The sequence below is a fragment of the Aythya marila genome (assembly GCF_965140915.1).
Source record: "Aythya marila genome assembly, chromosome: 6".
NCBI lineage: Eukaryota > Metazoa > Chordata > Aves > Anseriformes > Anatidae > Aythya > Aythya marila.
Genome location: NC_139047.1, coordinates 32,069,299 through 32,097,180, shown reverse-complemented (window position 1 = coordinate 32,097,180; position 27,882 = coordinate 32,069,299). Strand labels below are relative to the sequence as shown.

General features: G+C 63.2%; 5 protein-coding genes across 8 annotated transcripts; 2 read left to right on the top strand and 3 right to left on the bottom strand.

The window, feature by feature from the left end:
* Nucleotides 1-90: 90 nt before the first annotated feature.
* LOC309879849 (zinc finger protein 142-like) lies at nt 91-6,884 on the bottom strand. Of its 2 annotated transcripts, XM_082764126.1 has the most exons (6): nt 6,708-6,884; nt 5,659-6,471; nt 5,299-5,476; nt 1,605-4,827; nt 879-984; nt 91-658 (listed from the first exon to the last, which is right to left on the bottom strand). In XM_082764126.1, exons 2-6 carry the CDS (start codon nt 6,428-6,430, stop codon nt 168-170), a joined length of 4,770 nt encoding a protein of 1,589 aa, XP_082620252.1. In that variant the 5' UTR covers nt 6,431-6,471; nt 6,708-6,884; the 3' UTR covers nt 91-167. The 2 variants fall into 2 exon arrangements, with proteins under 2 accessions (XP_082620252.1, XP_082620253.1); XM_082764127.1 differs by lacking the exons at nt 91-658; nt 879-984 and adding an exon at nt 1,018-1,202 and having other exon boundaries at nt 6,708-6,839.
* LOC309879501 (uncharacterized protein) lies at nt 6,667-8,570 on the bottom strand (the record flags this gene model as incomplete). Its single annotated transcript, XM_082763234.1, has 3 exons — nt 8,487-8,570; nt 7,139-7,450; nt 6,667-6,953 (listed from the first exon to the last, which is right to left on the bottom strand). The coding sequence occupies exons 2-3, from the start codon at nt 7,404-7,406 to the stop codon at nt 6,667-6,669; spliced, it is 555 nt and encodes a 184-aa protein (XP_082619360.1). The 5' UTR covers nt 7,407-7,450; nt 8,487-8,570.
* Nucleotides 8,571-8,665: 95 nt separating this feature from the next.
* BCS1L (BCS1 homolog, ubiquinol-cytochrome c reductase complex chaperone) lies at nt 8,666-11,781 on the top strand. 2 transcript variants are annotated; one of them, XM_082764018.1, is made up of 8 exons: nt 8,666-8,683; nt 8,979-9,354; nt 9,441-9,580; nt 9,659-9,853; nt 10,050-10,113; nt 10,413-10,582; nt 10,881-10,998; nt 11,231-11,781. In XM_082764018.1, exons 2-8 carry the CDS (start codon nt 9,035-9,037, stop codon nt 11,481-11,483), a joined length of 1,260 nt encoding a protein of 419 aa, XP_082620144.1. In that variant the 5' UTR covers nt 8,666-8,683; nt 8,979-9,034; the 3' UTR covers nt 11,484-11,781. The 2 variants fall into 2 exon arrangements, with proteins under 2 accessions (XP_082620144.1, XP_082620143.1); XM_082764017.1 differs by lacking the exon at nt 8,666-8,683 and adding an exon at nt 8,694-8,720.
* A 160-nt stretch (nt 11,782-11,941) lies between these two features.
* RNF25 (ring finger protein 25) lies at nt 11,942-17,588 on the bottom strand. The gene is made up of 10 exons (XM_082764016.1): nt 17,505-17,588; nt 17,350-17,424; nt 17,155-17,257; nt 16,984-17,051; nt 16,436-16,505; nt 16,239-16,310; nt 15,567-15,707; nt 15,286-15,375; nt 14,426-14,560; nt 11,942-14,323 (listed from the first exon to the last, which is right to left on the bottom strand). The coding sequence occupies exons 1-10, from the start codon at nt 17,540-17,542 to the stop codon at nt 13,628-13,630; spliced, it is 1,488 nt and encodes a 495-aa protein (XP_082620142.1). The 5' UTR covers nt 17,543-17,588; the 3' UTR covers nt 11,942-13,627.
* STK36 (serine/threonine kinase 36) lies at nt 17,505-27,880 on the top strand. Of its 2 annotated transcripts, none has more exons than XM_082764011.1 (26): nt 17,505-17,677; nt 17,800-17,940; nt 18,891-18,968; nt 19,228-19,358; nt 19,498-19,747; nt 20,148-20,241; nt 20,511-20,680; nt 20,903-21,102; nt 21,174-21,300; nt 21,410-21,541; nt 21,749-21,928; nt 22,162-22,256; nt 22,552-22,657; nt 23,067-23,208; nt 23,496-23,623; nt 24,077-24,181; nt 24,253-24,351; nt 24,535-24,629; nt 24,823-24,886; nt 25,038-25,148; nt 25,282-25,356; nt 25,468-25,630; nt 26,171-26,318; nt 26,474-26,633; nt 26,748-27,497; nt 27,590-27,880. In XM_082764011.1, exons 1-26 carry the CDS (start codon nt 17,594-17,596, stop codon nt 27,713-27,715), a joined length of 3,954 nt encoding a protein of 1,317 aa, XP_082620137.1. In that variant the 5' UTR covers nt 17,505-17,593; the 3' UTR covers nt 27,716-27,880. The 2 variants fall into 2 exon arrangements, with proteins under 2 accessions (XP_082620137.1, XP_082620136.1); XM_082764010.1 differs by having other exon boundaries at nt 22,159-22,256; nt 27,590-27,877.
* The last annotated feature ends 2 nt before the right edge of the window (nt 27,881-27,882 follow it).

Below are 27,882 nucleotides of genomic sequence, written 5' to 3'. Positions count from 1 at the left end.
CAGCTGGAGCTGTCCCATAGCTCACAACCCCCCCACCCCAGCGCAGCCAGCAGGACCCCAACCAGCCCCGACCAAGAGCACTACAAGGAGCCGAGAGATCCCTTTTATACAGCCGTATCCTACACCCCATATACACAGATGCCTATACACACACCTCCACCTCCCCCTCACGCCAAGGCGCCCTCCTTCCCGGGGGGGCACCCCCCTTCCCGCTCCGTCTCGGGGCGCCCCGCGGCCGGGCCGTCCCTCTGCACGGCGTGGAGGTGGACGGTGGGGGTGCTGGGGTCCTTGCCCACCCCCTCGGCGGCCCCGCGCTCGGGGTGGTGCCGCTGGATGTGTTTGATGACCTGGAACTTCTGCTTGGCCTTGTAGGGGCAGTAGCGGCAGAAGAAGGGGTGCTGGTCGGTGTGGGTGAGGTAGTGGTGGCGCAGCCCGGCCGCCCAGCGGAAGGCCCGCCCGCAGGCGTTGCAGACGTAGGGCTTCTCCTCGCTGTGCTTCTTCAGGTGGGTCTTGAGGAGGAAGCGGGTCTTGAAGGCCTTGCCGCACTGCTCGCAGATGAAGGAGCGCGCCTCGCGGTGCCGCGTCTCCTGGTGCACCCGCAGCGCGTCCGCCCGGTTGGTGCGGTACTCGCACTCGTCGCAGCGGTACGGCTTCAGCCCTGCGGTGACAGCGGGCACAGATGGGGACAACATCTCCATCCCAGCACCTCTGTGAGGCTCTCTGTCCCTCCCCACACCCCCTCCTTGGCTCTGGGGAGGCACAGCCTCCACAGCACGTTGTCCCCAACCCTCCAGCACCCAGGGACGTGCTCTGCGGGGTGTCCCCACGCCCCCCATTCCTTGCCAGGAGTGCTGGCGGTGCCCCGTGGCCACACTCACCCGTGTGCTTCGTCATGTGGTACTTGAGCTGATTCACCCACTTGCACTTGTAGCCGCAGTCCGGGCAGAGGTATTTGCGCTCCTCCTTGTGGATCCGCATGTGGTACTGGGCAGAGGGGGAGGGACACGGGGCACAGTCAGGGGGAGGCCGTGCCGCCTGCCCCGGGGGCATGCAGGGCTTGTTCTGTCCCAGCCCGTGGAGGGCACGGGCTTTTCTTCCTACGTTTGGCATTTAGGACTAAGTGCAGGTTTAGAAAGAGCCCGGCAGAGCAGAGTGCATCACGGCAGCCTTGCCCAGGAGGCCCTCGAGGGCTCCAGCACAGCCTGGCCATTAAAAAAGTCGATACTTCTTTTAGCAAAGACAGCCCATTTTCCTTCCATTACCCCACGCCCGGCTCCCTTGTTCTAGGAAAGGCCCTTTACTGCGTGGGAGGGTGATCATCCCCTACAAAGCTGAGCAGAAAGAGCACGCAGACACCGTCCCCTAGCGCCACGCTGCCCTGAACGGGCACCTCCTCCAGAAACAAAGGCTGCCCCGCGACGGGGGCACGGCCACGAGCACTCAGAGCTGCCAGCAGGGAGAGAAACGAACTCAGCCAGCTGCTCAAGTCTCGCTTTGCCACCCCCTTCATCTGCAGCAGCGGGAAGCATGGTGTAGCTCAGAACCCCACCCATCCCTCCCCGAACCTCCGGGTCTGTGCCCCCCAGCCCGAGCAGGGCGCTCACCTTGAGGCGCGAGGGGTCGGCGCAGGCGTACTTGCAGAGGTGGCACTTGTAGGGCTTCTCCCCGGTGTGGATGCGGATGTGCCAGGTGATCTTCTGCCGGTTCTTGGTGCTGTAGGCGCAGTCCGAGCACTTGTAGACGCGGATGCCGCCGTGGCCTTTTACGTGCTGGTCGAAGACGAGCTGGTGACGGCAGGCGAAGTCGCAGAAGGGGCAGCGCAGGGGCTTGTCCTGGGGGGCGGCGGGCTCGTGGCTCTCCACGTAGTGCCGCACCAGCTGCTGCCGCTCCTTGGCGGCGAAGCTGCAGAGCTCGCAGCGGTGCCCGAAGTGCTGCCGCTTGTGCTCCTCCAGCGCCTCCCGGCTGGGGAAGCTCTCCTTGCAGGTGCCGCACTCCAGGTGCGGGTGCTGCTTCTGCAGGTGGCACTTGAGCGTGGCCTCGCTGTGGCACACGAAGCCGCACCGCGGGCAGCCGTAGGCCACCTTCTCCTCGTGCCGCCGCAGGACGTGCTGCTTGAGGGCCGTCTCGGAGCTGAAGCGGGCCTCGCAGCGGGCGCAGCCGAAGTTGAGCTCGCCGCGGTGGCAGCTGTTGACGTGGCGGGTGATGTCGTTCTGCAGGTAGCTGCCGTAGTCGCAGAGCGGGCAGAAGTGGGTGGGCGTCTTCTCGTGCACCCGCAGGCGGTGGATGCGCAGCTTGGAGTTGGTGCCGAAGGTCTGGCTGCAGCTGCCGCAGGCGATGCGCCCCACGCCGGTGTGCAGGGACTGGTGGGCCTCCAGGCGGTAGCGCCGGGTGGTGCTGAACTCGCAGAAGCGGCACTGGTGGGGCTTCACCCCCTCGTGCTTGATGCGCACGTGCTGCCGCAGGCAGCGGGCCTGCTTGCAGGTGAACTCGCACTGCCGGCACTGCAGCTGCGGCCGCTTGCCGTAGTGCTGGCGGTGCAGCCGGCGGTGCAGCCTCAAGGCTTTGGCCGCCTGGGAGGTGAAGGGGCAGGAGGCGCAGCGGAACTCGCCCAGCGCCACGCAGCCCCGCTGCTTGTGCGTCCTCATGGCCCGCTCCTGCTGGCAGGTGAAGGGGCAGCTGGGGCAGGACAGGCGCCTCCGCTTGGGCAGCGGGGTTTTTGGGGCGGCTGCGCCCGCTGGGGGCTCGCCGTTGAGCGAGTCTCCCCCCGGGATCGGGGTGCTTTGGGGTCCGTCCCGCTCGGGAGGCGCGAGGTGCTTCTCGGCGCGGTGGCTCTTCAGGGCCCGCTGGGAGCGAAAGGCCTCGGGGCACTGCGAGCACCAGAACTGCTCCAGGCGCCGGCAGCCGTCCTCCACATGGGAGGTGATGGTGGAGACGCGGGAGCAGACGAAGGAGCAGGCGTTGCAGCGCAGCTTGCCCCCCTCCAGCCGGTATTTCTCGGAGGGCTTCCCGGGCTGGGAGGGACAAGCGGCTCCGCTGGGCTCAGCCCCATCCCCTCGCTGCCAAAACTCTTCTGGCACCTCCCTGCTGTCACCCGGGAGGGACTGCTCCGGGGAAGGACAGCCCGGAGCCTGCTCCCCAGCCGAGGGACCGTCCGGTGCCTGCGTTTCATCAGCCAGCACTCCTGCTCCCCAGCTGGGGTCAGGATGTCCTGACTCCTCCGTGCCCCCCCTGTCGCTCTCTGCTGTTCCTGTGCCGTTGTCACCCAGCTGGTGCGAGCCAGGTTCAAGTTCAGGCTCCTGAACTTGAGCCTTGGGGATCTTGTTCTTCTTCTTCAGGAGGACGGGGCACTTTTTGAGGAGGTGGGTGTTGAGCCCCCTTTGCTGCTTAAAGGTGGCGCCGCACTCGCAGCAGACGAGCGGGGCCCGGCGGCTCTGGCAGCTGGCTTTGGAGTGCAGGGACAGGGACTTCTCCCTCCGGGTTACGTAGGAGCATTTCTCACACCGAAAGATCTGGCTGCTCTCCGACTGCACCACCAGCATCTGCACCCTGCCCTCCAGCACCAGCGTCTCCGCCTGCTCCTTGTCCTGCTTCCGCAGCGCCTTCAGCACCGACTCCGAGCCGCTCCTGGCGTCGTCGCTGGAGGCGGCCACAGCGCCCGGGACGAGTGGGGGGCTCTGCTCAGGGGTCTTCAGCACGCTGAGCCAGGCCTCTGGCAACTCAGCTGGGCCGGCCTCTCTCAGCTCCGCGTCTGGGACCAGCTTGCAGGGGGCTGAAGGAGCGCCCTGGAAGTGGCCCACGGCCTCCCTGATGGGGTTTTTGTCCTGGCTGGCACCCGGTGCTACGCTGTCCTCCTGCCTCACCTCCTCGTCCTCATGGATGTCTGCCACCTCTTCCTTGTAGCCCGGGATGTCTCCAAGAGCACTGTCGCTGTCCTCCAAGCCGAGGTGATCCCGGGAACCCAGCACCTGGTAGGCTGCAGGAGGCTCCTTGCAGCTCAGCATTTCCACACTCTGGGGCTGCGCCGTGCAGGCTCCTCCAGCCAGGTGCTCCAGGATGGGGTCAGAGGAGACGTTCAGCGTCTCTAGGTGCAACGTGCAGCTCTCTGCCTCTTCCCCCGCAGCAGCAAGCTCAGCCGAGCCCGCGGCAGCACCACTCTGCATGCAGGCATCTCCCAGGGCGTCACCGGTGACCGGGCAGCTCTGCTCCCCCTCGCCCGTAGCTCTCTGCACCTTGCTGCTGTCCCCTGGCAGCGCCGTGTCCTGCCCGAGGAGGGGCACCACGAACACTTGCTGGTAGCCCTCATCCCCCTGGGGCTCCAGCTGGGCTGGCTTTGCCTTCGCCCACTGCTCCTTGCCAGAGAGGGGGGAGCTGGTGTCCACACGCAGGGCAGCACCGAGCTCAGAGCCGAGCAGCGCCTCGGAGGAGGAGGAGATCTCCAGCTCCTTGCTGGCGTAGTTTTCCAGCCAGTCCTTGTCACCGGGCACGTAGCCGTGCACCTTGCGCTTGTGGAAGAAGAGGCTGGTGTTGCTGAAGGTGCAGTAAGAGCAGAGGGCGCAGCGGAACTCCTTCTGCTTGGTGTGCTTGCAGTTCTCGTGGTTGAGCAGCGCCTGCTTGTACTTGGTCTGGTAGGCGCAGTAGCGGCACTGGAAGCTGGGCACCTGGTAGTTCTGCGAGTGCTTGGCCTGCACGTGCTTCTGCAGCTCGTACTTGCGCTTGCAGGCGAAGCCGCACGCCTCGCAGACCAGGCTCTTGCCCTGGTGCCGCAGCTTGTGGCTGCTCAGCTGGTCGGCACGGTGGCAGCGGTATGAGCACTGGTTGCACTGGTACCTGTGGGGAGAGCAGAACCCGTCAGGAGGAGCGGGGAGCCGTGATCCGGGCAGCTCTAACCACAAGCAGTTCCTCCCCGCTGCACTGCTGGTGCTCCACATCCCCAGCCCTTGGACAGGAGTCCCTGGGCACCCCAGCAAGCAGCTGGGTCAAAGCACAGCGAGGTGGCAACACAGGAGTAAAGCCACGTTTTTGGCAGAGCCCTGCACGAACCCAAGCTGCCCTTGGCCCACGAACACCAGCAGAGTGCGTGAGGCCGAGCTCAGAACTGCAGCAACGTGGTGGGGGTGCCGAGACACCAGAACTTCGCCTGCACAGCACCCACGAGCTCAGACCGCATTTACCACGGGCCACACAGAGCAAGCAGCAGCCACTGCCAGAAAGGGGGAGGCTGGAACCCGACGCAGCTCCCGGAGCAGGATTTGGGGAGCCCTCACGCTGCTGCCAGGCCGGGCGGCCCGGGGGCAGTACCGGAGATCTCCGGTGTGCTTGCGCATGTGGACGTTGAGGTAGTGCTTCCACTTGGTGACGTAGCCGCACTCGGTGCACATGAAGTTCTTGTCATCGGAGTGGGTCAGCATGTGCTTGGACAGGTAGCTGACGTCGCGGCAGGTGAAGTCGCACAGCTCGCACTTGTGGGGCTTCTCTCCTGCGGGGGGACACGAGCAGACTGGGTGTCGTGGCAGGATGAGGCAGCATAGCAGGGAAAATCAGCTCAGGAGGTCGGGGTAACGACAAGGATGGGGATGGAAGCCCAGAAACCCTCACCAAGCACCTCCCCAACCTCCACCCCGACCTGCCGGCTCGGCTTGGGGCGCGGCAGACACCCACCCGTGTGCAGCAGCATGTGGCGGATGAGCACGCGCTTGTGTGCGGTGGCGAAGGCGCACTGGGCGCACTTGTGGACCTTCTCGTTGGCGTGCATCTTGCCCACGTGGTCGTGGAACTCCACGGGGTTGAAGGTGGCGTAGGGACAGAAGGCGCAGCGCAGCTGCTCGCTGCCCGGGTGCCCCTGCTTCTTGTGCTTGCGGAAGAGGTGCTTGTTGGAGCAGATGAAGTCGCACTGCTGGCAGTGGAAGGCGTAGTGGGTTTTGCGGTGAGCCTCCATGGCCTCGGCCGTGCCGAAGAGCAGCGAGCAGGCGTGGTGCCGGCACTCCACCGCCTTGACGCCGTGGGCCTCCTTCAGGTGGCGGACAAACTCCCTGCGGTCCTCGGCGCAGTAGTCGCAGCCCCCCTGGAAGCAGCTCAGCCTCTTGGGCTCGGCTTTGTGGCTCTTCAGGTGCTCCTTGAGGGCCTGGCTGAGGCGGAACTTCTCCTGGCAGACCGGGCAGGAGTAGACGTCGGAGTAGAAGTTGGAGCTGTCCTCGTGCATGCTGGCCATGTGGCGGTTGAGGGCGTTCCTCTCCACCGAGCTGTAGTGGCAGAGCGGGCAGCGGTGAGCCTTCTGGCCCGCCTCGCGCAGCAGGTGGATCTTCAGCTTGCTCTTGCTGGTGAAGAACTTGCGGCAGTTGGGGCACTGCAGGCTGGGGTCGGGGAAGTGCAGGTGGAGGTGCTCCACCAGGTGAGTCCGCTTCTTGAAGCACCGCTTGCACTCGGGGCACATGTGGGTCTTGTAGAGGGGCTCGCAGCCCTCCGCCACGTCCCCTGCGAGCAAGGGGAGGGAGAGGATGAGCACAGGAGGGTTTTTCCCTCCTGATCCCGCCGGGCTGGGCTGAATCGTGCAGAAGATGAGGACCCGGAGGGGCTGTCCCCACCCTGAGCCACTATTGGGGTTGGGGTGGCCCAGCACAGCCTAAATCAGAGCCAGGCAGCCCCCGCCTAGACAAAAACCCCGCTCCTTCATAACCAAAAGGCCCCGGCAGCTCCCAGCACGCTCCTACCTTTGAAACGCTGCGCCTGGGGCCCCTTGGCTTCCTCAGGAGCCTCCTTCCCATCCTGCTTGTCCTCGCCCTCACCGGGGCTCTCCCCGTTCTCCCCAAGGGACTCATCCCTGCCGCTGTCCGAGTCTTCTCCAGCCTCCAGCTCCTCCGCATCCTCCTCCGCAGTGCCTGAAGGTTTTGCTGGCTCGCTTCCTTCCTCTGCATCTCCCCAGCCAGGCTGGCGACTCTCCGCCACCTCCTGCCCTCCTGCTTCGGGGGAGAAAAACCGAGACGGCCACGCTGCAGCAGGAGGCAGCCACCAGCCGGGGTCACCCCCAGAGCGAGCCGTACCTGGGGGCAGCACGCGGGGGTGTTGCAGGGGGGCACCGCAGCCCCCTCCCCACTTTTTTCCTCCCATCTCCACCCCCCAGCGCCCTCCCCGTGCCCGGTACCGGCGGCGTTGGGCGCGTTGCTCAGCGTCACGTTGCCGGCCACGGCCTGGATGAAGATTTCCACCTCGCCTCCATCACCAGGAGCCCCTTCCCCGGGCATTGACGCCTCGGCCAGCAGCATCTCCCGGCTGGAGGCCGGTGGGGGAGCCCCCTCCGGGCTCCCCGTGGCCCCCGCTGCCCGTCCCGGGGCGGGCAGGAGCAGCTCGGGGCAGGGGGCATCCAGCTCCTCGCCCGCAGCCCCGGGGATGGGCGTTTTTTCGGTGCTCATGGCCCCTCAGCTGCTGCTGGCACCGGGCTGGGGGGGCTCCGGAGCTGGAAAAAGGAACAGGACAATAAGGGGAGGGGGTCCTGGGGAGGGGGTGGCTCTGTGAGGGGCCCGCACCCGGCCCCAAAAGCCTGGGAGTTCCCAGCAGGGGCTCGGCCCCAGCCCCCATCCCGTGCCCCAATCCCATGCTCCCCAGTACGTCTCGGTGCCCCCCAGTACCTCCCAGTGCCCTCCCAATATCCCAGTGTCCCCCAGTATGTCCCAGGATCCACCAGTTCCACCAGTACATCCCAGTGCTTCCCAGTACATCCCAGAGTCCCACAGTTCTCCCCCAATGCCCCAGTGCCCCCAGTACATCCCAGTGCCCCCCAGTTCCACCCAGTATATCCCAGTGCCCCTCAACACCCCAGTACCCCCTGTTGCTCGCCAACACCCCAGTGCCCCCCAGTACATCCCAGTGCCCCCCAGTACCCTTCCAATATCTCAGTGTCCCCCAGTATTCCCCATTACATCCCAGCGCCCCCCAGTACCCTCCCAACACTCCAGTGCCCCCCAGTACCTCCCAGTGCCCCCCAGTTCCACCCAGTATATCCCAGTGCCTCTCAACACCCCAGTACCCCTTGTTCCTCCCCAACACCCCAGTGTCCCCCAGTACATCCCGGTGTCCCCCAGTACACCCCAGTGCCCCCCAGTGCCCCCCAGTACCCTCCCAGTATCCCAGTATCCCCCAGTACATCCCAGTGCCCCCCAGTTCCTCCCAGTATCCCAGTGTGCCCCAGTACATCCCAGTGCCCCCCGGTATCCCCCCAACACCCCAGTGCCCCCCAGTACCCTCCCAGTATCCCAGTATCCCCCAGTACATCCCAGTGCCCCCCAGTGCCCTCCAGTACCTCCCAGTGCCCCCCAGTTCCCCCAGTACCTCCCAGTGCCCTCCAGCTCTCCCCCAACACCCCAGTGCCCCCCAGTTCCCTCCCAGTGCTCCCAGTTCCCCCAGTACCTCCCAGTACCCTCCAGCTCTCCCCCAACGTCCCAGTCCCCCCCAGTTCCCTCCCAGTGCTCCCAGTTCCCCCCCCCCAGCGCCACCTGCGGGCCCGGCCGGCCTCATCTCTATGGTCTCGCCCCGCGGCCTAGAGCGCCGCCCTTTGTTGCGCGGCCGGCGGGGCCGCTCTACCCCCCCACCACCGCCCGGCTCCGCTCTATGGTGCGCGCCGCGAGCCGGCCGGAAGCGGCGGCACCGGAAGTTGAGGGGTGAGGGGGGAACCATAGAGAGCGGCGCGAGGGTGAGGGGCGGCGGCAGCGGGGCGGCGCTTCAGGGGGGTAAATTTGGGGATAAATTGGAATAAATTGGGATAATGGCGGCGGAGGGTGGGTTATAAGGGATTTAGGAGAAGCGGGGTGAGAATTGAGGGGCTGAGGGGGCGGCGGGTGCGCCCTGGGGGCCTCCCCCCGCCTGGGGCCTGCTCCGAGCCCCCAGGCCTGGGGGCGCCTCACGGGGACGGGCCCGGGGCTGCCCCCCCCCCCTCCCTGCTGCCCCCTCCCCACCTCGCTGCTTCCCTTCTATTTCTGCCCGCACAGGTCTGCTCGCAAGCCGCCGGGGCGATGCTGCGGGAGGCAGCCCCCTAGCCCCCGCCATGCCGTTCTCCGACTTCGTCGTGGCCCTCAAGGACAACCCCTACTTCGGGGCCGGCTTCGGGCTGGTGGGGGTGGGCACGGCCCTGGCCCTGGCGAGGAAAGGGGCTCAGTTCGGCCTGGTGGCCTTCAGGCGTCATTATATGATCACGCTGGAGGTGCCCAGCAAGGATAAGAGCTACCACTGGCTGCTGAACTGGATCTCGCACCACGCCAAGCACACGCAGCACCTGAGCGTGGAGACTTCGTACCTGCAGCACGAGAGCGGGCGCGTCAGCACCAAGTTTGACTTCGTTCCCAGCCCCGGGAACCATTTCATCTGGTAAGGGGGAGCGAGGGCAGAGGGAAAGGCAGGCTGGGGACTCGCCATCGTGGGCTCTGTCCCCCAGCGCCGTCCTCTTGCCCCAGGTATCGGAGGAAGTGGATTCGCATCGAGCGCAGCCGGGAGAAGCAGATGATCGACCTGCACACGGGAACCCCCTGGGAGTCTGTCACCTTCACGGCGCTGGGCACCGACCGGGAGATCTTCTTCAACATCCTGCAGGAAGGTCTGTAGGAGGCTTCGCGGAGGCGCTTCACGAGGGAGCCTGCTCCCTGCCAGCTCTGCCCTCTGCCTCTCTCCGCAGCCCGGGAGCTGGCTCTGCAGCAGCAGGAGGGGAGGACGATCATGTACACGGCCATGGGGGCGGAGTGGCGGCAGTTCGGCTTCCCCCGCCGCCGCCGGCCCCTCAGCTCCGTGGTGCTGGAGGAAGGCGTGTCGGAGAGGCTGGTGCAGGACGTGAAGGAGTTCATCGACAACCCCAAGTGGTACAGCGAGAGAGGCAAGGCTCCCTTAGTGCCCGCTGCGGCTTCTTACTCTCTGCAGGCACGGCTGGGGGCTGCGAAGCCCCTTGGGACAGCTGCAGAGAGCCCTGCTGCTTCGTGCACCCCCTGTGTGTGCTCCGCCCGGCCCCGTGGCTCTGAGGGAGAGGGCTCGGAGCAACCCAGCAGGTTCCTAAAAGGCTCCTGTCTCCCTAGGGATCCCGTACCGAAGGGGCTACCTGCTGTACGGCCCTCCGGGCTGCGGGAAGAGCAGCTTCATGTGAGTATCACCGGTTGGGCAACAGCAGCCTCTGCCTGCTGCCTTCTCTGAGGTGCAGCAGCCTCTGGAGGGAGGATTGGGTGGGCTGGGGGTTGAAATGCAGTGGGACAGGAGCAGGTTTTGCCTCCTGCATCGTGCCGGGAGGGAGCATTCACCCTGCTGCAGGTCAGGTGCTGTTTCTGCTCCCCGTTGGGGAGGAAGCCAGCGGGCAGGGAGTGCCCGTTCCGCAGCCTGCCCTGCCTCCCCCTGCTCCGGGCGCTCTCGCTGTGATTCAGCGCCTCGTTTTGTGTCCCTCCCAGCACAGCCCTGGCCGGGGAGCTGCAGTACAGCATCTGCCTGCTCAGCCTCAGCGACCGCAGCCTCTCCGACGACCGCCTCAACCACCTGCTGAGCGTGGCGCCGCAGCAGAGCATCATCCTCCTGGAGGACGTGGACGCTGCCTTCGTCAGCCGGGACCTTGCTGCTGAGAGTGAGCGGCGGCCCTGTCCCCGGGGCAAACAGCGGGGGGAGATCGGCCCCAACAGGGGCTGGGGTGGCGCAGCCCCAAGCTGGAGCTCACCCCCTTTTGGCTAGGCTGAGCAAAAGGAGCACTGGGTGTGTTATTCTGGGCAAAGACACTTGTCCTGCCCAGCATGAGGAAGCAGGCGGCCTTCCCCCATCCTCCTTTTGGGTTCAGAGGGTCTGTGGGAGGGAGGGAGGGAGCAGGGAGCTCGGTTTCAGCCTCACGTTGTGCAGGTGGGTGTTAGCTCAGCCCTCTCTGTCCCCAGACCCCGCCATGTACCAAGGCATGGGGCGCCTGACCTTCAGCGGCCTCCTCAACGCCCTGGATGGCGTGGCCTCCACGGAGGCCAGGATCGTCTTCATGACCACCAACTACGTGGACAGGTCAGAGCTGCCCCCCCGGGAGGGGGGACGTGGGTAAAACCATCCTTCTGGCAGCCTTTTTTTTGCTGACCCAGGGGGAAAACTGGGTTCTTTTGGGTCCGTTTCACTCCTCAGACCCCAGGGACAAAGCTGCTCCCTGTATTTATGGCGCTGCGGGGCCCGGGACCGTGCGGGTTCCTCGTGCGGAGCCCCTGGGGTCTGGTTGCTGAGGCAGCCCCGTGTTTCTCGGCAGGTTGGACCCAGCCCTGGTGCGGCCGGGCCGCGTGGACCTGAAGCAGTACGTGGGGCACTGCTCCCCCCGGCAGCTCGCCCGCATGTTCCTGCGTTTCTACCCCCAGCAGCCCCCCGCCGCGGCCGAGCGCTTCGCCCAGCGGGCGCTGGGGGTGTGCGAGCAGCTGAGCGCCGCGCAGGTGCAGGGCCACTTCATGCTCTACAAGGAGGACCCCGAGGGAGCCGTCGAGAACGTGGGCTCCATGCTGCTGTGAGCCCTGCCGCAAGGACCAGATCCTCATGGGGACGCCTCTGCCTCGGTGTTTTATTAACACGGAGCTGCCCCAGGGCGGGTTTGGGTGCTATCCCGCTCGCCTCCCTCGTGCTGGGACTGTGCGGGGCTGCTGGAGGTGGAGCCGGGACACATCCACCCCACAAAGGGGGTGAGAGCCCTCAGGGGAACGTCCCCGGGGCAGGACACGGAGGTGATGTGCTGCTGGACAGAGCTGCTGCTCTCTGACGGGACAGCAGCTCCCGGAGCTGTGAATATTCTCAGTGAAACGTACAACACAGCTCCTGGCTCTCCCGTCCCTTCTGTGCGCGTGCTGCTGAGGGTCAGCTTCATCCCTTTGCCTGGTGCTGGCCCCGACCCTGAGAGCACAGGCAGCACCACGTCACTCTGCTTGCTTTTAATGGGGTTAGTGCCACAGCCCCGCGCGCTGCCTTTCTGCCAGGTGAGCCCCACAACAGCCCCATAAGGTAGGGCCCAGCGAGGAGCCTCGGTGCAGGCTCCACTCCTCCCCCGTCCCAAATAACCCCCCGAAAAACCCACTGCTGGCTGCTGCTCGCAGCTGGCTCAGACCCACAGCACCCCAAAATCCCTTGGCTGGGTTCCAGGAGTTCCTCCCATCCTTCCCAGCACAGCCTCGGCAGCTTCTAACTGCAGCCACCGAGGCTTTTTCTGAATTTTTATTCAACTCAAATCAATTTCCACACACTGGTGCAAAATTTCCTCTGCTCCAGGCTAACAGCAGCGAGTCAGAAACGTGAGAGCCCTTCCTCAGGGCCTGCTCCCAGGAGCAAAACTCCCCTCTGCCAAGCCCCACGGGACAGCGTGAGGGTGCAGGAGACGTCAAACAGCTTTCCGTGGTTGAGTTCCCGTGCTCCGAACACGCCTCGAGGGCTTTCTGACTGAGGAGAGAGAAAATCTGACTCGCTGGAGGAAGCCCAGGAGCTTCAGTGAGAGCTCTGCGAGGGGCAGGGACCTCACAGCACCAGCAGCAAATTCAGTGTACACCTTTTCACCCAAATGCAGACAGGCCTCTCACCCAAAAACTGGCTAAAACGAGGACTGAACAAGTGCTGAAGAGAAATTAGGGCATGCTCCGGGGAGCGTTCAGTGCTTGTCCCCTCCAGGGCTGGTTTTCAGACCCCTGAGCCCAGGACAAGCAGCAGAGGCTCAGGCCAGAGCAAAGGATGCCTGTCAGAGCACGAGAGTGCTGGAAAATCTAAGCAAGGGTCTTCAAAACACAAAAAACCAGCAGCGGGTTAAACCAACACCATGAGGACAAGAGAGGGGGGAGCAGAGCAGCGGGTGCCAGGCAGGTTAAGGCTTTTCTGCGCCGTTCATGTGAGAAGGGAATCGAGCAGGCAGCAGGTGCCCTCCTGCTTTCCTCGGGATCTCGCCCAAAGCTCCGGCCAGTCCCTGAGAGCACGGTGATTTTTGCTCCCAGGAGCCTGCCCCTGGGTGCTGGGAGGGAAGGGAGCAACACCAAGGATCGACGCTGCTCGGAACACAGCAGAGAAAACAAAGGGCTCCAGAGAAGGCCAAAGGAATTGGTTTAATCGCAGCGTCCTGCTTCGGAGGCTCGGGGTCTCGTCACGTCTCTGCAGGGGGACGCGGTCTAAATCTTGAAGTGGCAGCAGAAGGACGGGGCGGGAGCTGCAGCTAAATTCAAGCTTCCTGGGGAGTGAAGAGGAGCCAGCGCAAAGCCTCAACGCCTGGACAGTCCCGACCTGCTGATGGATTTGTTGGAGCTGAATTTCGTTCTGGCCGGAGCTGGGAGATGTCCAGCAGCTGCCCCCACGGCTCTGGGGGACGCTCAGATCCAGGCGAGGTCCTCGGCTGTGCCGTGGCACCACGCGGGGCTCACTTTTGTCCTCCTGGCTCACACGAAGGGGCGCTGGGTGCCGCTCCCTGCTCCAGGCTTCCTCTGACACCGCGGCTGCTGCAAGCCACCAGAAATCAGCTCCTCCACGGGTGGTGACCGCCAGCTGCTCACCCCGGGCTGCTTCGCTCCACGCAACCCCTGGAGACTCCTGTCCCAAGCCGTGCCACACTCCAACTGCCTCCTCCGTCCCAGGTGTGCGGTGCCTCCTTGCTGCTGCTCTCCCCGCAGCCCAGCCCCTCCGCAAGCTGCTAGGAGCCGCTCTCCTTCTCCAGGAGCTGGGTTTCACGGCGCCCGCTGGGCCTGAGCGCCCCTCGGCCTCTCGGCGCTCTGGGGTAGGATCCACGCTCCTGCGCCCTGGACCTCTCCCACCTCCCGCAGTCCCAGGGCCGGGGGTGGCCCTGCCAGCGGCGGTCGCTGCAGCTGAAGGCCAGGTTCTCCTTCTCCCCGCCCTGGGCCTCAGCGCCCTGCTCCGGGGTCCATCTCTCCGCGTCGCGCCGCTCCTCCTTCAAATCCGCCGCCTGCGTTTCTGGTGAGGGGACTTCAGGGCACAGCTCCTTTCTCTCGGCCAAGGCAGCGGCCCTGCTTCTGCTGGGATGTTTTGGAGCCTCGTGGCTGTGCCTCCCGCCTGGCCTCCTCTCTGGTCTCCGACTGAAGCCCCTGGGTGCTCTGGAGCCGTGGAGCTGCTGACAGGCTTCCTCGGCTGCCTCCTGGGACCCGCTGCACGTCTGCCTGCCCAGGCCTTTGGGGCCTGGCCTCTCCCCTCTGTGCCTTTCCCTCCTGCTCTGGGGCTCCCCGGGCACCGCGGGCCTCTCGGGCTGCGCAGGCGCTGCCCTGGCTGGCTCCGGGGCCGAGGCTTGGCAGGGTGCCTGGGGCGCATCCACGGCGCTCGCGCTCACCAGCTCGGAGGCAGCGGCTGCCTGGCCTGGATCAGCAGCAGCTGGAGGCTGAAAGAAAGAAGCCGAGAGCTCAGGAAAGGGAGAGGAAGGTCCCGAAGCAGGCGCCGCTTGGCCCTGCAGCTCAGCAGATCCCTGCCCTCGGCGCCCTACCGCCTGGAGGCTGATGAAGTAGCGGTTCCTCTCCGCTTCGGGGTCGATGATGCCCCCTTTCTCTTGCTGCCTCTTGAAAATTAAGCGCAGTTCTTCTTGGTGCTGCAGCGTCTTGGCATCCGGCCTGTATGGCTCCTGAGCGGCAGAGGACAGAGGGGTTCAGGGTTCTCTCAGCACTACGAGCGATTCCCCACACCCTGCTTTGATCACGCAGCACCCTGGCAACCTGTCTGCTTGCAGCATTTGATTCCCCAGGCTTACAGACCCCCGCGCACTGCCTGGGTGGAAGGGGAACACGCTGCCACCGAGCTGCTGTTCCCTGCAGCGACTGCCTTGGGACCTCCTGCTTCAGCGTGAGATGCAGAGCAGCTAAAATCAGGAAGCACAGAACTCCGCTGTGAGCTAGGATCGCTTGCATCACCCTGAGTACATCCCAGGGGGCACAGGGAGGTATTTAAGGAGAGCTACAAGTAATTCTCTTAGAGCAGAAAAAACAGAGAGATTCCGTGCAGGCACTCCCTGTCCCTTGACAGAATCGCCTCTCCCCCACCACATCTGCTCAGGGCCGTCAGGATGATAACACCACATGTTCTTGCCCCTTCCTCACAAGACAGCCAAGGTCCTTTGCTTCCCTCTGACCTATCGCCCTCAAAGCTGGATCCTCCAGGGCAAGCCCCCCTTCCCAGGGCAGAGGGGCTGCAAAGATCCCTTCTGAGAAGCACACGAGATGGAAATGGTGCTCGTGTGTGTCAGCAGCAGCGCAGATAAATCAGCTCCAGCCAATATTGGTCATTCTTCTGTTAAAACATCCCAGCTGAAGCTCCCCAGAGAGGGCAGAGCTGGGCAGATCCACCTCTTACCAGCGTGTGCTGCGGGGGCGGCGCTGCCTTCAGGGCGCAGAGGTCGTAGACCAGGGTTTCCCTGCAGACAGGGCACTGCACGCCGGCGTCCTGCAGGGAGGCAAGAGGTGACACCAAGCCCGGGCAGCTCCCCAGCCCACACGCTGCCAGAGCATCCCCAGTGCAACAGGGCAGCCCGCTTCAGCTGACCACAAACACTCTCCTGCCAGAGCAGGGAGGCTCCAGCACCACGAAAATGTCCGGATCTCACCGACTGCTACAGAAAAAGTGTCTCCCGGTACCTGTTTGGGAGAAGGAGCCAGGTGCTGCTCTCTCTCTTCCTGCTGCGTGAGGATCTCCTCCTCCATGTGCTGGGCATAGCGGGCCAGGCAGTGGGAGTGGAAGTAGTGGTAGCACTGGGTCTTTGTGAAGGCTTCCCTCTCCTGTGGAGGGGAAAGGGCAGCTTTAAAGGGTTTCTGAGCACAGCGTGGTGTAACCTTCCCAGCTAAGGCAGGTTTTCACGCCAGTGTCAGCACTGGCAGCCGGGAGCTAGTGTTATTGATGGTAGAGGCACGGAACTTTTTCCACTGGGCCTCATCTCTGCTTTCTGAGCTCTTACTGGGACACCAGCCCCTGCTCTGAGAGTAAGAAACACCGCTAGTATCAAGCTGCAAGGTTTTTGTGGCCTATTTCCCCGCACGTATTGTTGCAGCAATCCTCTCATCTGACACGTTCTCCTTCCTAGGCAGGCATCACCTCTCCTCACATTCTGGGACAAGACAAGCTCCCCTGAGCCCACAGACCTCTGCACCCACATGAGCATGTCCCAGTCTCTCCTGACCACCTGTGTGCTGAACTCCAGGTCGGGTCTGACCAGCACAGACCAACCGAGATGCCCCAGCAGCTATCTCCGGCTCCCCCTCCTCCTGTCTCTCTTCTCAGCCAGCTGGCAGGGCTGGGACACGCATTCCTACCTGGAATCCGTAGAGGCAGATCACACACTGGCCGTGAGGAATGTTGTTGTCAGTGAGAATCTCCTTCCCCTTCTGTTGAAGCAGAGAAGCCAGCACGTTGCTCACTTGCCCCTGCACAGGCTGAGGGCTTTCCCAGCTCATGGGGTGTCAGAGAGCAGTGTCTGTGTCTGGCCACCCCCTTTCACCCCAACTCTCACCTCAATCAGCTCATACAGCACCTCTGTCCCCAGCCTGGCTTCAGCAATATTCCTGAGGGTCTGCAAAATCCTGCAGCAAAGCAGCAGAAATACTTAAACATGGTTTTAGGCGCCCCTTTGCACTCTTTCACATACCTCCTGCCCCGTAATACACAGAAAGGGCGCTGGCCTTGGGGCTTTACCTATGGTGTGGGCTGAGCACACGTGTAAGCACACACCCCTGGGCTTTCCCAGCTCCCCGTGACCAGTGCTCAGGAAGCTGTTGTCTTGAAAGGACTGAAACTGCCCCAAATCTGTCCCAAACTGCCCGAGATTGATCTCCCCCAGCGCCCTTCAGCTTTTTCTGAAGGCCCAGCAGATTTAGGTCACCTTGCAGGTGGGCCAGAGGGGAAGCACCCATTCCCCGGTGTCCAACAGAGTGGTTTGTGTAGGATTTTTACACATTTACAGTGTTTTTGGGCCCCACACACGAGCTGAGGGGCCACGGGGGGGGTTCGGGTTTGGGTTTTTCCCTCCCTGCCCCCCAGTGCTGCCCTCCCACCGCTCACTTCTGGATTTGCTCATCCGACAGCCCCCGCGGGTTCCTGACGGCGATGTCCGGAGCTGCGTTGGGATACTAGAAAAGAACACAACGAACAAAAAAAAAAAAACATAAAAAAGGAGGAAAAAGAGGAAAGGGGAAGGGAAAAGGGGGGTGCCCACCGCTGCCATGGGCCTACCTGTGGGGGCACGGCCAGCAGCAGCGTGCAGCACACGAACTGCGAGTCCTGGTCCTGCGCCGTGGCGGGGTGCAGGGTGATGCTCACCTCCCAGGGCTCCGACCTGCGGGCAGCACCGGGCTCAGGGACCCAGAACCGAGGGCTGAGAACCGGGGCCGAGGTGGGTTTGTGAGGGAGGGGGAACCCGGTACCAACCTGCCACGGCCCCGCCGCACCCGCAGCTCCTCCAGGTAGATGGACTCCAGCACCTCCACCTCGGCAGGCAGCGCCCTGCAGGGAGAGAAGCAGACACTCAGAGGGGCTCTGAAGGGATGGGAGAAGAAGGAAAGAAAAGCGAGGGGCGCCGTTACCAGCCCTCCTCCTCCTCCTCCTCGCCGGCCGCCGCCATTTTAGGGCCGGCCCGGAACGGGAAGCGGCGGTTGCCGGGCGCGGCGCCGCCATGGAGGGGTACCGCGTCCTGGGCGCCGTGGGGGGAGGCTCCTTCGGCACCGTGTACAAGGCGAGGAGGCGGCACAGCGCCCAGGTGAGAGGCTGCCGGCCCTTAAACAACACGCTGCGGGGTTTTGGGGGGGGTGCGTGGGGTGTAGGGGGTGTGAGGGGGCGAGGAACGCAGCCCCCCCCCCCTAACGCAGCCCCATCTGGCAGGTGGTGGCCATGAAGTTCATCCCCAAGGTGGGGCGCTCCCGGCAGGAGCTGAGGAGCCTGAGGCGAGAGATGGAGGTGATGAGGGGCCTGCGGCACCCCAACATCGTGCGGATGCTCGACAGCTTCGAGACCGAGCAGGAGGTGAGGCGGCACACACCGGGCTGATGCTTTCTCCTTGGTTATGTGACACCCCTAAGGGCTGTCACCTGCTGCCCCTCACGGCTCGGTGGCACCTCCCGAGCTCCTTCCAGCCACCCTGCCCCGTTCTGTCCCCGTCCCTATTGAATACCACGCTCATCCACACACCCATCATGCCACCACACGCCCATCGATTCAAAGATCGAAGCCGAAATTCCTTTAATTCATTATTGCGACGCTGGATGCACGGGGGAGCTCTCCACCTAACATGCATGTTTGAAGTGACAAACTATCTCATATTTATACAGCAAAACAATGAATATTCCATAAATGCCTATACATATTCATTATCTAACCCCACCTACTCTCGCTTCGTATGCTAATTAGCTTATCAGTCCCTGTGATTGCACAAAGCCTTCCAAGAATTGTGGGCCGGGGTCTTCGGGACGTGGGCAGTGGTCTTTGGGAGGAAGGCCGTAGGTCTTCCTCGTGATGTACTTTTCACCTTTTGCTTAAATAACGCCAGGTTGGCTGACTCAGTTGTTTCCCAAGCTGCAGAAATGCCAAGTTGGCTCAAGCTATCTCACGTTTCAGCCTAACTGAGGGTCGGCAGATAACGGGATGTGTCAATTAACAAGGTGCTTCAGCATAACAGAAGGTTGACAGATAACAAGATGGCATCTATTTTATTCTCGTTAATTTTTAACCACAAGATCTATTCTGTTCTAAAGTGAGTTTATACAATATCACTAACCCTCCCCCAGCTCATCACACTGGGGTCCTCAGCCCTCAGGGCATTCCCCATCTCCCCAGGGCCACCAGGTGAGGGTTGGGTGAGCACAGACCCCAATCCCAGCCCTTTAGGGCTCCCGCTGGCTGGGCACGAGGCAAACAGAGCCCCAAGGGCTCGGTGGGGATGTGCCCGCTGCCACCACGCTGCTTTCCCCCCTCAGGTGGTGGTGGTGACTGAGTACGCAGAGGGAGAGCTCTTCCAGATCCTGGAGGACGACGGCAGCCTGCCCGAGGAGCAGGTGAGTGGCAAGGCAGTGGCCATGCTTTGCCACAGGATATAGGGAATGGGATTTGTCTGTCAGGGTCAGGAGGTGGCTCCGAGGCTTTGCCTGGCAGAGCTGAAGGGATGCAAAGAGGGCCAGGTGACAGCGGGTGACAGCAGGTTTCCCACAACACAAGGCTGCTGCCTCGGCTGCTGGCACCTCCCGTGTCAGCCAAGCCAGCCCGAAGCTGGGGCTGGTCCACGGGTTGCAGGGTGAGGTTCCCGTGTCTCTGCAGGTCCAGGCCATAGCTGCCCAGCTGGTCTCTGCTCTCTACTACCTGCACTCCCACCGCATCCTGCACCGCGACATGAAACCCCAGAACATCCTGCTGGGCAAAGACGGCGTCATCAAGCTCTGCGACTTCGGGTGGGTGCTGGCGGCGAGCTGAGGGGGCCACGTGGAGCTGGTGGCAGCCAAAGGGTGCTGTAGAAGAGAAGGGGGCTTGTGGAAGGGGATTTGGATCCTGTGTGTCCCGAAATAGGCACCTGTGCTTTGCTCCGAGCAGGTTTGCCCGTGCCATGAGCATCCACACCATGGTGCTGACCTCCATCAAGGGCACCCCGCTGTACATGTCCCCTGAGCTGGTGGAGGAGAAGCCGTACGACCACACGGCGGACCTCTGGTCGGTGGGCTGCATCCTGTACGAGCTGTTCGTGGGCACCCCTCCCTTCTACACCAGCAGCATCTTCCAGCTCGTCAGCCTCATCGTCAAGGACCCTGTCAAATGGCCCGAGGCCATAAGCCCGGTCTTCAAGGTAAGGGGACAAAAGGGACGAAGCCCTGCCTGTGGGGTGAGACCCGCTGGGGAGTTGATGGCCCCGTGTGCTGCACCGGTGGCTCACGCTTCGTTTTTCTCTCCTCTAGCAGGGATTTGAGAGCATAGCGAAGGGCTGAGGGCTTGGCCTCCTGGGCTGGGGGCTCTTATCATATCTGCTGCCCCTTCCTAAGTTGGGAAACTGAGGCAGGCAGCAGGGCAGTGGTTTAGTGGGCTGGGAAGGGAAAGTGCCTTCCCACGGCACACCTACCCTCGGCACCAGCCCCACTTTTTCTCAGAACGGTGCAGAGAACCCAGGGGCCCTGGGCTCCCTCTCTGAGGCTGGGGGAAGCGCTGTGTCACGCTGAGCACGTCTGACCCTGGCACTGTGCTGTCTGTAGAGCTTCCTGCAGGGGCTGCTGATGAAGGACCCCCGGCAGCGCCTGTCGTGGCCGGAGCTGCTCTCCCACCCCTTCATTGCTGGCCGGGTTACTGGTGAGCACCAAGGTTTTTTTTTCCCAGTTTGGGACAGGGCCTTTTCCTCTGAGTACTGCCTGCAGACCAGGACCACCATCCTTCCCTGATTTCTTGTATTTCTCTGGTCTTTCCCTCCTTCCTCCCAATTTCTTCCAGTCACCAACCCCTAGCTCCTGCCCCTGGGGTTGCTCGGAGTCCCCCGGGGTTCCCCTGGGATCACGGAGCCGGTCACTCTCCTGGTGTCCCAGGGGGGATCTGCTGCTGAAGATCTGCCTTCACCTTCGCAGTGATTGACGACACAGAAGAGCATGGGATCTCAAACCCCTTCACCACCAAGCTGCCCCCGGAGCTGCAGGCCCTGAAGGAGCAGCAAGCTCATTCCCTGGCCCCCAGGAGCGGCCAGTCCAGGATCCTGAGAAAGGCCCGGCAGAAGATGGCTGAGGAGGCACAGAAAAAGGTAGAAGAAAGTGTGGGGTTCCCTGGGCTGTGCCCCATTGTTATGGCAAAGTAGGGGCACTGAAACGGGGCCTGGTGGCAAAGACAGAAGGTGCAGGGTCATGATGGGGGTATTTATTGGCCCTTTATAAGGCAGGATGTGGGATCCTTGGTGTGTGGGGGGCATCAGGGGCTCATCTGGCTGTCTGAATAACCCTGACCAAACGTCTCTGCCGTCACCCAGGAGCAGCTAAAGGCAAATACTGCGTGTACGAAGGATCCCAGCAAAGGAAACGCTGGGCATAAACCCAGAGCAGCTCCTGGGAAGGCAGCCCTAGGGGAGGGGGAGCCAGCAGCTGCCTCCAAAGAGAAGAACTCCGCTGTCCTGCAAGGAAGGAGCAGCGTGGCACAGCGGCAGCTGGAGGAGCCTCCTCCCAGCCCATGGTAAGGCAGGGCTGGGGCTGGGAGAGGAGGAAGAGGGGAAAGCTCACTTAATGGGTCGTTTCCTTTGCCAGGGAGCACAGCATCACTCACGATTACGAGCAGGAGTTCGGCAGAGCAGGAGTCCCTCCGCACGCTGCTGCTGGCAGGGCCGAGCCCCACGGCAGGCGCAGCATTGAGGCCGTGGAGCTGGAGAGCGAGGTGAGCGGGGGTCTGGCAGCGAGGACAGCAGCGCCCGCTGCCTAGGGACTGCTGCAGACACCCTGGAGCAGGCGGGGCCTGGCTCCAGCCTTCTCTCCTCCGTGGTCAGGAGCTGGAGAGCGATGAGGAGTGGCAGCACCTGATCGAGGCCACCGAGCCCTCGGCCACGCCGCTGAGCCTCCTGAGGGACACAGCCTTCCGCCACCGCCTCCGGGCCCGCCTCGCAGCCTCTGCTCAGCAGGTGAGGGGCGTGGAGGCCTTTTTCTTTCCTGGGGTTGGGGCAGGAGCACTAGGAGAGCCCCCACTCTGTCCAGTAAAGAGTCCAGCTGCTTCCTCAGGAAGCAGAGCTGCCTCATATTTAACTTATCAGCTGCTCCCCTGCCTTAGAGGGTGATGGAGAGGCTGGGGCTGCTGCTGAGCACGAGCCTTTTTGGCTTTCCGTGCTCAGGTGCTAGAAGGGATGCTAGAGGGAGCCTCCCACCTCCGCCCCGTGCTCCGTGTCGTGGGCAACCTCCTGGCTACCCGCTGCCACGCCGAGCTGCTGGAGCAGTTGTGCCTGGAGCTGAACGTGCCGCTGGCCCTGTTGCAGCTGACCAAGCAGATCCTGCAAAGCGGACGCACGAAGCAGGTGGGTGGATGGCCCCAGGCAGCCTGAAGCTCCCTCAGTCCCGCAGCGTGGCTGTATTAGGGGATGCTGGGGAGCTCCTTGTGTCCTACAGGTGCTGGCTTACAGGCACAGTGCTTCCTCCTGGCCCCCTTGAGGAGGGAGAGGTCGTGGCCAGGAAGGATGCCTCTGTGGTGGTGTTGGAATAGCCAGCATGCATTTGCCTCTTGCTGTTTCTTTTTGTTCTCCTGCAGCAGCCCTGGTGTGTCGCAGTGCTGACAGACCTCGTCAGGGTGACCACGGTTTATTTCGGCAGTGCATGCAGCCTGGAGGAGAGCGGGCAGAAGGACAGGTAGGGACAAGGCGGTGTTCTCCTGGGGTCGCCGTGGGCACCCAGCAGTAGGCAGGGCAGAGGAACTGTCCCGTGAGGAAGCAGCACCAACTAATATCACTGTGCTCTCGGAGAAGTGCTTCCCTCGAGTGGGGAAAGAAGGCAAAGCTGATGAGCCCAGTCGTGCTGCCTGCTCACGGTGCTGATGTGCCCTGCCTGCTCCGTTAGCCAGGGCTGTAGGGGCACGGCCAGCTCTTGTCCTTCCAGTCAGTGACCACCTTTCTCTGCTCTCCTTTGCTCTTGCTGCCTCTCCAAGCCTGCAGGCCTTCCAGGAGAGTGCCAGCCACTTCTTAGCCCTGCTGCTGGATCTGCTGGCTGAGCCAGCCGACGGTGAGATGAGACTCTGCCAGCAAAGCCTCCTGGTAAGGGTGCCCCTGTCTTCCTTCTCCTCCCATCACAGAAGCTGTGGGGCTGGGCGTGCATCCTAGGGGCAGAGCAGGCTGAGGAGCCCACTGCCAGCTGTGTGACCTGATGCATCCTAGTCAGGGCAAGCTGTCTGAGCCCCTGGTTTTGGTAGTTTTGTTTTGTTTGTTTTGTGGGGATCTCAGAAAGGAATTCTCTGGGGGGGCGCCTCCACGTGCACCCCTCCTGCAGCCAGCCTGTGGCTGCCACGCGGCAGCAGTGGGGCTGAGGTGGCTGCAGGGGATGTTGGTGCCTGAATTTGGGCCCTTTTCCCACCTCTGCTCTCCCCGCTTAGCTTCCTCCACGGTTGCTTGTCTCTCTCCTCTCACTCTCCACCCGCTGTGACGGCAATCCCCGTGTCTCCCCCAGTGCTTCACGCTGCTCTGTGACAGCCTGGATGCCACGTGCCCCTCTGTCTCTGCTCCTTTCTACGCCAGCCTGCGAGAGGAGCACCAGCCCCTGCTGGACAGGCTTCTCCAGGGATCCCTCTCAGAGCATCACGCTTTGCCAGGTAGCCCTGGTGGCAGCTCTCCCTCTCCTCCTGGGGCTTCCGAGGGTTTCCCTTCTCCCTCCAGCCCTTTAGTTCCCCCAGAGCACTGACAGCGCCATTTCCAGCAGAAAGTGGCTGCCCAAATTGCTCAAACCCCTGCTGCCCAGGGCTCTCCTGTTCTCTCTTCTCTCCCCCACTCCCAGATCTCACTCTTCTCATCGCCCAAGACCGACTTTTCCTCTCTTGGCCTCCAGCCCCATCCCAAACTGCCCCTCAGTGCCCCACAGCCAGGCTCTGTCCCTGTGCAGGTGCAGCGATGGAGGCCAAACCAGCCCATGACCAGAGCCAGCGTGTGGCAGACCTTTACACAGCCGCGTTGGCTGCTGCCTGCAGCATCCCCCTGGCGAGGAACAGCAGTCGGGACGCCAAGAAGCAGGTCAGGCCAGCTCTCTTTGCAGGGCACGGGTGTACAGCCTCCCTGGAGGCAGCAGGAGAATCTCTATTTCAGCAGTGAAGTGCAGGGCCGGGGTTCTCCAACTTTGCTGTCCAAGATTTGCAACCCAAGAGCTGAGCTTCAGGAGTTTGAGGGCTCCTGAATCTATTAAAAGACTCACGCTGGGGAAGCCTAAATTTTTATTGCCTAAATATTGATTGCCTAAGTAAATAGGCAATGCAGAGAAGGCAGGAAGAGTTCCTAAATGCCTGTGATAGGAGCTGTAGGGAATCTGAAGCTGAATGACACTGACAAAGAGGGAATTCAGGAATAGATTTACATTTGATCATTACCCTGAACTCTGAGCCAGCAGGGGGGAAAGCAGAGTATGAAACTTGCTAGGTCTGTGCAACGCTTCCTGCGCCCGGGGTGCCCGACAGGCTGTGCTTTCTGCAGGTTGCTCAGAAGGTAGCTGAAAAGCTTACGGATGGAGAGAACCGACAGCTTGGGAGGCTGCTGGGGAGGCTGGAGCACCCAGGCTGCTCCTTGAACGTCCTGAAGGTAGGAGCTGTGTCCGTTTTTCTGTCTGCCCACGGAGGTGCCTGCTTCCATCTCTCCCCTCCGCCTCGCAGATCCTCTACGCCGCCTGCCACGCCAGCCCGAGCCTGTGCCAGCAGCTGGGGAGGAGCCAGCACGCGTGGGGTCGCCTCCTGCAGCTCTCACAGGGCAAGGTAGGGCTGGCTGCAGGTGGGGAGGGAGGGAGGGCAGCAACCAGGGGCTGCTCCTCTGGGCGCTGCGTGGAGAAAAGGCCCAGGGGAAGCTCGCTTTGGAGGGAGTGAGTGCTATTTTCCTCCCGGGGCCTCGAAACATCCCCTCCTCCCCTCCCAGCCCTGTGACTCCCGCTCCCTCGGCAGGTCCCCGTGGCAGAGGCGGCCCAGGGGGTGTCCTGCGAGGCTTCCCTGTACCTGCTGGCCCTGCTCACCCTGCACCTCCAGGCCTGCCCTCCCAGGTAAGCACCCGTGGGCGAGATAAAAACATTTCCTGCCCCCAAACGAGCCTGGGCTCCTGTTCCTGCTGTCCCCTCCGATCCTGACGCCCAGCATGGCCAAGGAAGCTCTGGGATGCAGGGCTCGCCCTCCTCCCACACGGTGGCTACTGCCCAGCCCTGGGGGTGTTTCTTTCCCCTGCTCCCTGTGTTTCAGGCTCGAGGAGGTGCTTTCCCTGGCCGTGGATGTCCTCACCCAGTCTCCTGTCGCCTCCCGAGTGGTGAGTGTGCTGCCGGAGGCACCACGGAGAGGGCTGCGGAGCCCCACACCCCGTCGGGGCCCTCCTCGTGGTCAGGCAGTGCGGGATGGGGCAGGTGCTGAGCCACCAGTGGGCAGCAAGGTCCCAAAGGTGCCGATCTCTGCTCCCCCAGGGTGCTGCAGCCTTCCTCCTGGCACAGCTCGGTCAGCGCGGGGTGGACGTGGTGCTTAGGGAAGAAGATGTCCTACCGGCGCTGACCAACGCCCTGAGGACGCCTGCTGAGGTCTGGGGTGGGGGCAGAGGGGCAGAGAGGCCACGTTCTCACCCCAATACAGGCAAAAATGGGGCCAGAAGGGTGCGGGCCTGGTGCTGCTGCCCTCAGACTCATCTCCAGCCTGCCCCACGCTCCCTTACAGCTGCAGCTCCCCCCGCCGCTGGGTGCCGGTCTCTACGATGGGCTCATTTTCCTCCTGCTGAAGCTGCTCGCCCAGGTACCAGTTTTCCCTTCTCCCTTCTCTTCATCCCCTGCTGGCTCCGTGTCCATCTTTGGGGCTGGCAGGGGCACGGACCAGAGCCCCTCAACGCCCCCTCCCCGCCTGCAGGAGGACAGGGCTGTGGAGCAGGGCTTTGCTGCCTCCGAGCTGTGGAGCGTGCTGTGGCACGGCGTGGCTGCGGTGCTTCGCGTGGGGGCAGAACCCGAGGGAGAAGCCCCGGGGGGACACTGCCCCACGGCACAGCCAGACTGGAACCTCCTCTCCCCTCAAGGTAGGAGCTGTGGGGCGAGCAGCGTCTGCCCTGGAGCCTGCTCCATGCTCTGCCCTCAAGCCAGAGGGGCTCAGGGGCTTTTCTTCTCCCTTTTCTTCTCCCTTTTCTTCTCCCTTTTCTTCTCCCTTTTCTTCTCCCTTTTCTTCTCCCTTTTCTTCTCCCTTTTCTTCTCCCTTTTCTTCTCCCTTTTCTTCTCCCTTTTCTTCTCCCTTTTCTTCTCCCTTTTCTTCTCCCTTTTCTTCTCCCTTTTCTTCTCCCTTTTCTTCTCCCTTTTCTTCTCCCTTTTCTTCTCCCTTTTCTTCTCCCTTTTCTTCTCCCTTTTCTTCTCCCTTTTCTTCTCCCTTTTCTTCTCCCTTTTCTTCTCCCTTTTCTTCTCCCTTTTCTTCTCCCTTTTCTTCTCCCTTTTCTTCTCCCTTTTCTTCTCCCTTTTCTTCTCCCTGTCTGTGTCACGGTGTGAGAGCTGTCTGCAGCACCAGCAGACAGAACAGAGGAGGTTTTTCAACCTTTGTTTTTGGCTCTGTTGCACTGTTTCCCCTGCAGGCACGCTGCTCTTCCTCAGCCTGGCCCTCTTCCTCTTCACTCGCGAGTCCCACCGCTGCCTGCCGCAGCTCACCCAGTCCCACAGCATCCTCATGGTGACGCTGAGGAGCCTGCTGTCCCCTGCCTTCCTGGCCTGCCTGGCTCAGACGTGAGTTGGGAGGGCTGGAGAGGGCTAAGGAGCTCCTGAGCTGGCGCTTGCAGGGCACATTTCCCCGGCAGAGCCTCTCCTCAGGGACTGCTCTCTGCCTCTGATTATTTTTTTCTCATTGCCTGTATCAAGCCCAGTCTCTCTCAAAAATTCAGGCAAGCAGGAGAGGACGGGGACACAGAACTCGTCCCAGCAGTGGTGATCCAGGCCTGCCAGCTCCTCTGCTTCCCTTTTGCCCTGGATGTGGACGGAGACACCTTAGCTTTGGTCGTGGCAGCAGTGAGAGACTCCCAGCTCCCCGCCCGGCTCCTGCAGGTACCCCCTGGCCCCGCGCAGCTCCGCGCTGAGCCTCGGGCAGCCCTCAGCTGCTCCCTGCCCTCCCGTGGCAGGACGAGGAGCTCAGCCCTGCCGTGTCTCCTTTCTCCTCAGGCCTGCTGTCACCACCTGCCGCTCCCGGCCGCGGAGCTCCCCGTCAGCCTCTTGTGCCACCTCGTTGTGTCCGACGAGCGGGTCGTGGCTCAAGTAGCAGAGCAGGCTGCTGCCTCGGAGCCCATCCTCGCCTTTTTCACCACCGTCCTCTTCTCAGACAGCCTCCCGCTGCTGACCGACCTCCTGTCTCTCTTGGCTCACGTGGCGCGGGTCTCCTCAGAGCACCTGCCCTTCCTCCAGAGCGTCCTGGGGGGCTCGGACGCGTCCCACCAGCCTCTAACCCGCTTGCTCGGCCACCGGGAGCCCCCCATCCGTGCCAAAACCTGCAGCCTGCTGGGCAACCTCCTCCGCCACGGCCACGGCTTGCCTCAGGCGCTGCAGGACCAGCTGGAGACCCTCCTGGAGAGCCTCCTGGCGTGCCTGGCAGACCGGGACCGGGACGTCCGCAGAGCAGCCAGCTTCGCCGTGGGCAACGCCGCCTGCCACCCGGCCTCCCCACCCCGCACCCTGCGCGGCGCCGTGCCCGGGCTGACTCGCCTGCTGCTCGACCCCAACCCCAGGACGCGCCGCAACGCCGCCTCGGCCCTGGGGAACCTGTGCTGGTGCTCGACGGAGCTGGGGGAGCTGCTGCTGGAGAGCCGAGCCCCCCACGTCCTGCTGGAGGTGGCCTGCCGGGACCCCCAGGCCAGCGTGCGGGAGGGAGCCCTGCTGGCGCTGCGGGCTGCTAGCCGGCACCCTGGGGTGCAGCAGGTAACCGCTCGCCCTCCTGTGGGGCTGCTGGTGGCGCTGGGGGGACGCTACTGGGCTGACTGGTGGCTCCCGTGCCTCTGTGTGCCCCGCAGGTGCTGCTGTCGCTGGGGGCTGGCGAGAAGCTGGCGGCGCACGCAGCGCCTGGTGGCAGCCCCTGGCTTTCTGCACGGCACTGCCAGAAGCTCCTCCGCCTCCTCGCGGCCTCGCACAGCAGCTGAGGACGCGGCGGCACCTGCGGGACCCCCACAGCAGGGACAGGACAGCAGGGACACGGCTTCCTCCAGCCCCGACCCCGAGTGGCTCCCCACCAGCCCCAAGGGCACCCTGCCCGTCCCCAGCCCTATAAGCAGGGCGTAGTGCTCAGGGCTGGACGGAGACGCATCTT

Excerpts from the sequence above, each read along its gene's own strand:
- LOC309879849 (XM_082764126.1), bottom strand. The coding sequence starts at position 6,430 with ATGTGCCCCGAGTGCAAGCGGTGCTTCAAGAAGCGGACTCACCTGGTG. Across the intron at positions 985-1,604 it reads CCGACCCCTCGCGCCTCAAG|TACCACATGCGGATCCACAA; the intron begins GTGAGCGCCCTG and ends CCCTCTGCCCAG. Across the intron at positions 659-878 it reads CCACATGACGAAGCACACGG|GGCTGAAGCCGTACCGCTGC; the intron begins GTGAGTGTGGCC and ends CTGTCACCGCAG.
- RNF25 (XM_082764016.1), bottom strand. The coding sequence starts at position 17,542 with ATGGCGGCGGCCGGCGAGGAGGAGGAGGAGGAGGGCTG. Across the intron at positions 17,425-17,504 it reads GAGGAGGAGGAGGAGGGCTG|GGCGCTGCCTGCCGAGGTGG; the intron begins GTAACGGCGCCC and ends CTCTCCCTGCAG. Across the intron at positions 14,561-15,285 it reads CGCCCCCGCAGCACACGCTG|GAGCCATACAGGCCGGATGC; the intron begins GTAAGAGGTGGA and ends TCTGCCGCTCAG.
- BCS1L (XM_082764018.1), top strand. The coding sequence starts at position 9,035 with ATGCCGTTCTCCGACTTCGTCGTGGCCCTCAAGGACAACCCCTACTTC. Across the intron at positions 9,854-10,049 it reads CAAGTGGTACAGCGAGAGAG|GGATCCCGTACCGAAGGGGC; the intron begins GCAAGGCTCCCT and ends CTGTCTCCCTAG. Across the intron at positions 10,999-11,230 it reads ACCACCAACTACGTGGACAG|GTTGGACCCAGCCCTGGTGC; the intron begins GTCAGAGCTGCC and ends GTTTCTCGGCAG.
- STK36 (XM_082764010.1), top strand. The coding sequence starts at position 17,594 with ATGGAGGGGTACCGCGTCCTGGGCGCCGTGGGGGGAGGCTCCTTCGGC. Across the intron at positions 20,681-20,902 it reads CTGAGGAGGCACAGAAAAAG|GAGCAGCTAAAGGCAAATAC; the intron begins GTAGAAGAAAGT and ends GCCGTCACCCAG. Across the intron at positions 22,257-22,551 it reads GAGAGCGGGCAGAAGGACAG|CCTGCAGGCCTTCCAGGAGA; the intron begins GTAGGGACAAGG and ends TGCCTCTCCAAG.